This window comes from Habropoda laboriosa, unplaced genomic scaffold (genome assembly GCF_001263275.1).
Source record: "Habropoda laboriosa isolate 0110345459 unplaced genomic scaffold, ASM126327v1 scaffold67, whole genome shotgun sequence".
Taxonomy (NCBI): domain Eukaryota; kingdom Metazoa; phylum Arthropoda; class Insecta; order Hymenoptera; family Apidae; genus Habropoda; species Habropoda laboriosa.
The window spans coordinates 1807553-1817537 of record NW_017100242.1 but is presented as its reverse complement, the minus strand read 5'-3'; the positions used below and the strand labels follow the sequence as shown (position 1 = coordinate 1817537).

At 36.5% G+C, this 9985-nt stretch overlaps 1 protein-coding gene across 1 annotated transcript in view; it reads right to left on the bottom strand.

Annotated features, from left to right (window-relative positions):
• Positions 1 to 9985, bottom strand: part of LOC108571992 (tubby-related protein 4) — a 48887-nt gene that overhangs the window by 6237 nt on the left and 32665 nt on the right. Inside the window, exons 3-5 of the mRNA XM_017934168.1 lie at positions 2705 to 2887; positions 1566 to 1673; positions 275 to 440 (exon numbers count right to left, since the gene is read on the bottom strand). Of these exons, the coding sequence (XP_017789657.1) occupies positions 275 to 440; positions 1566 to 1673; positions 2705 to 2887 (457 nt within the window). The remainder of the gene's footprint in view (positions 1 to 274; positions 441 to 1565; positions 1674 to 2704; positions 2888 to 9985) is intronic.

Here is a 9985-nt window from a genome sequence, read left to right as displayed (position 1 = left end):
AAAAAAAATTGACTGAAAAAATACGTTTACATTCTTCAAGGGTAGTATAATAAAGCCCTCCTAAAAAAAATGTCGATTGAGTCAATTATAGTCTCAAAAAAAAAATCTCGAAGTTAGGTATCATTTTCAGGCCTCAGGGATGGTCCAGCCCTTTAAACACAGCTAAATGTGTGCACGACGAATTTACAGCTCGTTCGAACGAAGCAATTTAAATTTGTAGAATGGTTCAAATGCATCATCTCGTACAGACGTCTAAGATAGCATATTGTAATACCTCTGTGTGATCTGTCGTTCGTTAAATCATCGTCTCCTTCTTCCATCGTGAACTTCTCGGAGCTCCAGACCATCGAGGTGACACCAGCTGCCAACTGTACCTCAGACACCATCGCTCCGTGAACATCCATTACTATTAATTGTCCTGCCGTTGTCCCGAAATACACCTGTTGATATCAATGTCAATGTTGTTCGTATCAAACGGAGAAATAATCTCGTCTAATAATTTCAAATGTGAATCGTAGCCGTTGAATATATTGAACTGCACGATAAACGAACGAGAGGTTTTTGCTCGTTCCATGGTTATTTTCTCGGATTATTTTTTCAGCGATGAGCTTTTATGACAATGAACACCTATCGACATAATTGTTAGAGGCGACACGATGAACCTTTTATCACCCTTAAGGAAGTGTTTACTTCGTAATGGAACTATGACAACTATGATGGAGTGTAACACTATGCTATAATAACCTGAGTGCCTTGAGATTTTAAACAAGGTCCTATCGTGTTTTTTTTTTTTGTTTTACGTACGATGTATGATGTATTTTAAAGACGTGGCATTAAACGAGAGTTACAGAAGATGATAAAAGTGTTTCGTGTGTTTTGTCATTCGTTCGACTAATTGATACTTAACAGTTATGTTTTCTTTGCTGTTGAAATGTAAAGTATAATTTGGCTGAATTTTCTAATTGGACTGTATTCAGAAAAATATAATTAGAGATGTATTTCATACGCTATAGTTTATTATACCCTAAGCCATTATTTATAGTAATAAATGGGTAAGATATTCTTGTTAGATTACTATTGCATGTCTGTATTCTCGAATAATTTTGTATTTTAGATTTTGTCTCGAAGATAATTGTCACGCTATGTTGTACGGAAAATAATATTTCACTAGGAATAAAAGAGACGATATTAATCACGAGATCGTTGAAGTTTTCATCTGTGAAACAATTGTTTCTGTAGTACAGGCTTTTGGATATAACTACGTATTCGAAAAATTTTGCTGTAGTTTTCCAAGCTTTGAAGCTGCACTTTGTATAATACTAATTTTATTAAAATTCAGTTACAATAATGGTGATTAAAATATGAAAATTAAATTAAATTGTAACAATAGTTTTATCAAAATTGCTAATTTTTCGTTCATATATACAGGGTGCTCGAACCGTAAAGTACGTGATTCTGCATGACAAAGTAGAATAACATTTTTTCACGAAAGTGTTAGTTTTCGAGAAAATTGAATTTAAAGATAAACTAAAACTTGAATAAAAATCTAGCATAATTTGATTCACCTGCTGATCATCCGGTGTCCAAATGCCACAGGTAATCGTAGCTTTGTCGTTCAACATCGATGACCAATACCTTTGGCCAGCAACACTTCCAACTAACACAAAGCCATCCTATAAAAACAAAAATTCGATACACTTCTCTTTTTCGTATTATAATGAAATGTATTAGAAAATTTAGTATCCATTACAGTCACGATGATCGGTAGATAAAAAACAAATTCCTTGAGAAAATAATTCGGTCACGAAAGGGTTAAATTATTTTAACAACTTCATTGGTTCCATCTTACAGAGAAAATTGCAAGAATATGCAAATTACTTTTAATATGTAAAATGTTATCTTCCATTCGATATAAAATATTTTCAATGAAAAGTTACGAAATTCCAATTAATCAAATGTTTTCAGAATATTTAATGTAACATATATTTGATTAGCTCTTTATAATTGGAACGTCGGAACTTTTAAAACAATTGTCGCAACATACACCGAGCTTAATAATAATATTGCAACATACTCCAGTTTTATCAAGCAACACGTATATACAGTTGAACTTTATATAACTTGTACATTGTATCTGCGCAAATATAGCACGCTTTTCACGGAATGAATAATCATTTCACTCGTCGTACAATCAGCAGAATAATATAATTTCATTCAACTGTTCTCAGCTCGAAATTCAATACTTATCTTGCGACGGCTTCTCAAGCCACTTCTTTCAATACAATTTACAGATTTCTATATATTGTCGTCTTTTTCGATCAAATCCCCTGCCATTTGCCCGTCGACCATTATCACTGATTCGCTGAACTTACTGAATAGCATGGATCATAAGGTCACAGAAGCTTCAGATTTTCAATCGTCCATTTGAAAGTACCGAATATAACGTCGTCCTGAGATCAGGAATTATGCCAGTAGAAGTAAAGCCACGAATTGGACTCGATTCAACTGTCGCGTGAATTTACTTCCGTTTCTTTAGTCTTCGAAAAGAGGTTTATATGCGTTTCATAAATTTCATTCGACAAAGGATCGCGCTTGTTATATATATGTCGTGTGCTGAGATTATTTAAAGGATCTTTTTAGCAATTGCATGGAAAATTTCGGCAATATCGAGGATTGTTTATCACTAATTAATAAATCAAGTTACCTTGTAGCATATGAGAGCCATTCGACCATCGTGAGACCAAGAGAAATGTGTGACCGGAGTGCTTCTGTCATTAATTAACTCTATGCTCCATCTTCCCTCGTATTTGATCCACACGAAGATGACACCTGAACTGTCGCACGAGGCCAATTTTTGGTAAGGTTCGTTCCACTTCACCAGTATCACCTAAAACATAGATTACGTTGTTTTGCACAGTGAGAAAGAAATTCGTGCCACGATGCGTTCATACTCTTCGCCATGTGCCTTGTATTTCGAGTCACTTTTGACAAATTAGAGAAATTTAGAAGGAGACTGGGTTTATGACACAGACGCGTAGCAAGGCTATTTTCGAGAAGTTTAGTTAAAATTTTTGTGTCGTTACTATTCGATTTTCATTACTATTCAAATTTTTAACATTACTATGCGATTTTTAAATTGTACATTTCTCTTCACTCAATGTGCCCCAGGCGAGCCAAAAAATTGGATCTAGAGATTGCTCTATCGACGCAGAAATGCAAAATTTAGAAATACAGAAATACAGAATTTCTGCGTATTAATGCCAACGTATTTTTAAAGGTCATCGAAGGCAATTAGCCGGGCGCCATTTTGCTTTCTCACGATTTACGACAGGTACTTAGACTGCGTGTGGCCAGAGATAGTGTTTATGAGAGGCGACAATCCAGACGACCAACTAGGTCGTAGAAATTGAAGTTAATAAATTGTATTACTCCTTCTTTTTCGCGAAACACTTTGCTTCGTCTTCGCCTTTTCTATCGTGCTAACAAAATGTTCGAAGTTCTGCTTTCAGCCCTTTGACGCTGTAACAACTAAAATCCTTTAATCCAGACGAAGTTCTGGGTCAGTTTGCTAAACGCATCCGGAAATCACCAAGGTCTTGGCCAGCGTAATACGTTATTCATAGTGTACTTTGCCCAAAGCGACTAGCTTCTGATACCGTGTAGTACTACGTACTCTGTCTGGCGAATGCGAGACGTGCCTAGTTTACTTAAACCTAATCCTTTTGGTATTTCCTAGCAAACATTGTGAACGATGTAAAATGAATACTTCTAAAGATTCATAGCGTTTTAAGCTACCTACGTAAAATTTTATTCAAATTAAGAAATATCGAGAACACAGAAACACATTTTCATATTGCAAATGAATTTAGTTTTACAGCGTTCGTGATGTTTTAATCTAGAGATATGTTAATTCTGAATTAACCAATAATAGTTGTTTCAAAAAGACCAAAATGATAAATTGTTGCAGACATTTGGAACGTTCAGGTCAAGGTGTTCGCGCATGGAAATTGCAAAAGGATAAACTCTCTGTGAACGTGAGATTGAAAGAAATGGGGGTAGCTTTGGATCTTCGATATTAAGGCTCTAAAGGCAGATTACGTTGGAGTAGGTAACGTTATAATTAACACGATGGCGCTCTTATAAGTTACATGAACGTGAACGTCATCCGCCAGAAAGCGCAGCATAGATATTTTCCGCAAACAATATATCCGAGCGTGTACTCCGGTTATATTTAGCACCGTGTCATTGCTCCGTCATGAAAGTATGCTACTGCTATCCATCGATCGATAAACGCTGTCCATGCACTAAGTTACATGATTACAATTTTGATACTTTCGATACACATACGTATCCATCGTTTTGCTGGGAGATTAAAAAAACACCCAGAAAATCGTGAAATTTTCAGATATCTGGAAAAAAGTGAGCTATTTCGTCGGTAAATGTTAACGTTCAAGTTGTACCATTTAACGAGAACAATGTGACAATTCAAGATAGGGCTGTTGCAACCCTTTTTCAACAGTAAGCAATCGAAGTCCTCAAAGATCGTTAGCTAAATTCTAAAAGAAAAAATGTTTTTTCATTGCTAAATAGTTGAGTAATTAATAAATTTCTACTGTAAACAATTTTACAAAGATTTTCTGAAAAATTGACATTTTTTTTAAATACTGTTATTTACCAAAGTTTCATCAATATCGGTGATTATCACTTAGGGATGTTCCTTTGCAAGGAATACAGCTGTTACTTGCTACAAATGTACAATAACCAACCTCAGAGACTTCGTTTGTTGTTCAATATTTCATTGTTTTCAATCCCCTCTATATTATTCACACGTGAAAAATGTTTTCAGACAAATGACGCCTCTCGTCCGTTTCTGAACGCTATGATATGCTACCCATCAACACTTCAAACGTCAACTCTTCACGATTCATAACGCTCGTTGTTCGATCAATCACTGTCGTCAAAACCAGCGAAAAAAGGCTGCTACTTACGCAAAAAAAAAAAAAGAAAAGTAATCAACGGTGCACGGGCCGCGTATTCGCGAAGATGTTACAGCCGATAAATCGACATTGTAGATTAATTGCTTTTCACGTGTTTGCGCGATGGATGTTCACCGGTAATCTGACTTGAAACCAACGAAGACAAAGGAAGAGGTAATATGAAAAGTAGGGTTGAAACGCGGAGTCGAGTCAAAAGTAAGAAAGAGGATTACGTTCATGTGCGCATACACGTCGAGTAGGATACTTCGATCATCCTATGTGCATCAATGAAAAGCTCGACGAAATATCGAGACGTAACTATGTACAGTTTATTGATGGCTTTTCGGAATGCTTTTCAGTGCGGAAATTTTCCATCGCAGCATGTTTCGGTAATACGTAAGCTTGACTTTCCTCTTGTATAGTCGACGGAAGAAATATGGCGAGTCGTAAATTAAAACGCTAACCTTCGAACGGCGGTTGCTGGGTCATCGCTGACCCAGCATTTAAGTGTCTCTTGATTTCTCTCCTTATATTGTACAATTTTTTTGTTACTGTAAACATGATATATTTGTATAATTTTAAACAATATAGTGTCTAGAAAAATTTAAAAAAATTTGATTTAGCTTGCGTACGAGGAAGATTTTAGTATTGGGTCTTTAACCCAGCATCCTCCATGCAGTGCAGCAACACTCAGGATCGAATGCAGGATTTTTCGTTTGTCGATTAAGATTGAATCGAAGCTAAAGCATACTTCACGCAGACCTGACTGAAATTTCAGGTCCTTGTCTTGTCAGGTTCCTGTCGATTCGCTTGTCGATACGTTCGAGCATGTAAACTTTGACGTCTGACCGATTTTTCGACGTCCCTATATATATATATATATTTCTTCCATCGATTATACACGTATCAATTACACGGCGCTAGTGAACTCGCTCGCTCGATCTGCTTTCTGTACCATTTTATTAGGCATTCATCCAACAGACTCTCGAATCAACTCTTTATTCCGTTGAGTAGCGATTTAATTGAAAGAAATTTTCCATACAATTTCGACCGAATTTCATTCGTCGTTGTATTAATACACCGGCGGTTACAAAGAAAGAACCTATTTAAATTGATAATTCCTCTGTTTCCATTAAACGAGACCGATTTCAATTTCATTAAGCCTCCAACGGTGCATTAAAATCACTAAGTATAGGTCAGAAATTGTACAGAGTATCGTGTAACTGGTGGTACAAACGAGAAGGTGGTGATTTTATGTGAAAAATTGTATCGAAAATGTGGAATAAAATTTTTTCACGAGATATTCAATTTTCGAGATGATTGAATTTAAATATTCGAGTGCGCGTGTACTCGGCTATCTCACGGTTCCATGCTTGTACGAATAAACGATATCAGTGTCACGATAAGAATTGATAACACGTTTATTAACGATTTCCTTAATTTTAATTTACATTACTGAAGGAATTCTTGAAAGTGATTGTATTTGTGAAATAAACACTGAGTTGTTCGTTATGTTATTTCATATTTTAACACGTCTGCACAGAATTCCGTGTAATATAGTACAACAGCATACTGGGGAGAGATATTCGTATAAATCTCGTTCGATGGGAAACCGATGTTTCTTCAAAGATGGAATCCACGACGTCTTCGGCTATATCGGCTGTTCCGGACGTTTCCCACAATCTCGCATTCTGCACGGTTCCGATGCCACGGGAGAATTCGAGGCAACCATAGGCTTCTTATCGATCAGTGGCCTTTCGCTCTATGTTCATCGTTCCACGATTTTCTCGACATGCTATGTTCCAACAATTTATAACATATTTCACGTCTCTCGTCATTCACCTGATTTTACTATGCGAGTGATTGTCACACGCGTCGATCGTTTTCTAAATTTTTACGACTCGCTGTACCTCTTCCACCGACTACACAGGTAAATGGTATATTAGGTCAGTTATTTTCGTCGAGTGAATCCGTTTCTACGCTGGAAATTTCTTTATTGTATGCAATTCTTGTGAAATCTTTTTTTCTCTATTTCTCTCCTTTTTTTATTTCTCTAAACATTTGTTATTGTGCAACAATAAATTACATTTATTTTGTAAAATTATCTCGATGCTGGAGTCTAATTCCTACGCTATTACTAGTGTTATTTAACGCTTCAATTTACGACCCGGTTATATTTCTTCCATCGACTATACTTCACGATCACCTCACCAGCGAGCAGCAAGCAAAGTAATTCAAGACGTACCTCTATCGATTGGGACAGAGTGAATTTGATAGTAGGAAATTATTTTGCCAACAAACACCGAGTAAATTAGCTCTGTATAATTGAGGATTTCGGAGTAAACAACAGTTGCCTGGCTCTGTGAAAGACGGAATCGAGTTGTATACTGTGCACCTCATCGCACCCTTCGGAAGTCGCGCAGCTTTATGCGGCAAGCGTTCAAGCATCGCACGCGTGAGGCTTACAAGTTGAAGGTTGATTTCCCCTCGATTGCTGCTTGAAAAATGGTCTTCCGCGATCAATATCCCTCTGAACTCTGGAATAGTTCCGTGACGCGACGTGCGTAATGCGTTAACGAAATTAATTATGTCGCTTATTAGGAAAGAATGCGTAATATTTGCTACCCTTCTGTCTGTAAATTTTCCATCTTTTACGTTGGTAAATGTGAATTTCTTCAACGTGAATTCTCTCAGTGTGAACTCCTTCAACGTGAATTCTTTCAATGTGAATTTACGAAAATTGAAGAAGGAAGTGCAACGAAGAAAAGTAAAATTTAATTATTGCCTCCTTTTCAGGACTTATGAATGAAATTATGAATGCAGAATGCCAAAAACTTATTTAGCGGTAGTAAGAAAATATTTGCGCTTCTTACACTAAGAGATTCCAAGCGGAATAATTTTTTTACAAATTTCAATAATTTCGCAGCAACAGTTTAGATTCACGTTCCATAAGTGTCTCAATACTTATGAACGAGAGTGTACTGTGACATATGCAAGCGATAAACGAGAATCCTCGACTCAAAAATAGACTTCCCTCACGATCATGCTATAAACTATACCAAAGAATACGTAACACCATTCAATCGCATTTTTGAAGTAACGATCGAAGGAAAATAGACAGACACATTCTCAGTTTGACGCGTGCCGGAGCGCTTGTCTCGCGAAGTTATACACGGAGTGTGTTAAAGTAAGGGAGATGTATCTCGATTCCGTCTTTGACACAGCCAAGGGGCTATTGTTTCTGTCTAGCACATTGTTCGTATTTGCGCGTTGCGAAGGCAGAGCGGCGGAGTTAAGAAAAGGATATTTGAGACAATCATGCGACGCAGGAGGGGTTGCTTTTCAATAGATTTATGCGTGATTGTAAAAGATAAAACGAATTCGTCATTCAAGCATTAATACGTAAAACTAAATCATATTTTCTCTCGATATTCAGCAATTTATTAAAAATGAAACAAAATTCCATTTAAAAAGCATCTGTTTTACAAATTTTTCTTGGTAATTGTTTAATTGCAAAACAACACAAGAATGAGAAGAAAAAATGTGATATGTGTAAGTATCGTAAAGTTGCTCTTCTGTACACGTCATATTTGTCAAAAACACATAAAAATCAGCAAAAATTGACAATTTTCACGTTATCTCTTTAACACGTTCCCTATCCAAATGAATATTTGAACAGAATTTTAAGTACAAATTGAAAGAAAATCGTATTAAAATATTCAGTTGGTGGAAAACAGCAATTAGACTGAATTTCTAACCCTTTAATATTAATATGTCCGTATTACGTAAACAATACATCAGCAATTATTTTCGTTCGGCTTGTGAAAGTTTCGCTGTTGTCGATTGCCGATGGGCCACTGTTAGCCTGCTATCGAATTTTATCGAATCTGAATGACGATTATTGAATTTTTTGTTCACTCGTCAGGGAACACTTTGTATAAATATGCATATGATAACCTCTCAGAATCAGATTAATCGTGTTGGATATTGGATGTATCGTGTTGACCTTTCATCCAGACGGAGATTATTGCCTGCACAGGTTCCGAAAGTTAGTAGCCTCGATATAAAAAGCCACCAGATGAATGAGTGTCTAATAATTCCAACTTTACTGTTGAGTCGGACAGATCTATATCTTCTTGGAAATTCCGAAAACTTGTTCACAGTCTTTTGTTACATCGTTCCTGTCCACGTGTTTACAAAGATTTAGGAGGATTTTATTGACAGTTTCCGTGAGATTATTGTTTCACATTGAGACACTGTTTCATAACTTTTATCACCCTAATTGTTCTGTCCATATGTGAAAATTTTCTCGTCTTTAAACATTCACACCTTTTCAGACAGCTAAAATATCCCACATATCTTTGAATTTCTCAAAAAATCATAATAGTTCCTTTTTAACGTAGCGACACAATAAGCTATTGATAACAGCTGTGATACAGCTCATTGATAAGCTATTGACGATAAGCCATATTGACGATTAGAAAAGTCCCGTTCCGTGGTCGTCAATACATAGCCATACAGTCTTTTCTGTAACTGTTTGTATAATACGGTATTGCACACACCAGTTAACAAATAACAGCCTACCTGCCTTAAAATCAGGCCTTTGTACTCTTTTTAACGCTCGACACGAAAACCTCCCCTTTTGCGCACCAGCGCACTTTTCCTCTTCTCTCGATTTCTAGGTTTGGAAGTGAAATCTGCCAATCGTCAATTTCTATTTCCCCTTCCTTAACCCATCTACGGTTCTCAAATCAACTGTACTTAATTGAACCCTTTATAACGCCGTGTGACTTAGAAGTGACTATTTCATGTCAAATGACTGTAGTGAATTTACTAGAATTATTCCAACTGTAAATAATATAAGAATGCAGTTTTTTTTATCCTGGGAGAAATGGGGAGAGGGTAGGGTGACTCGTCGGTAGCTTTCCAAGTCAAGCTGCACTCCCTCGCGACTAAAGTTAAGATGGGTGACCGCCAACGAAAAAAAAAATTTATATTTATACGGGAGG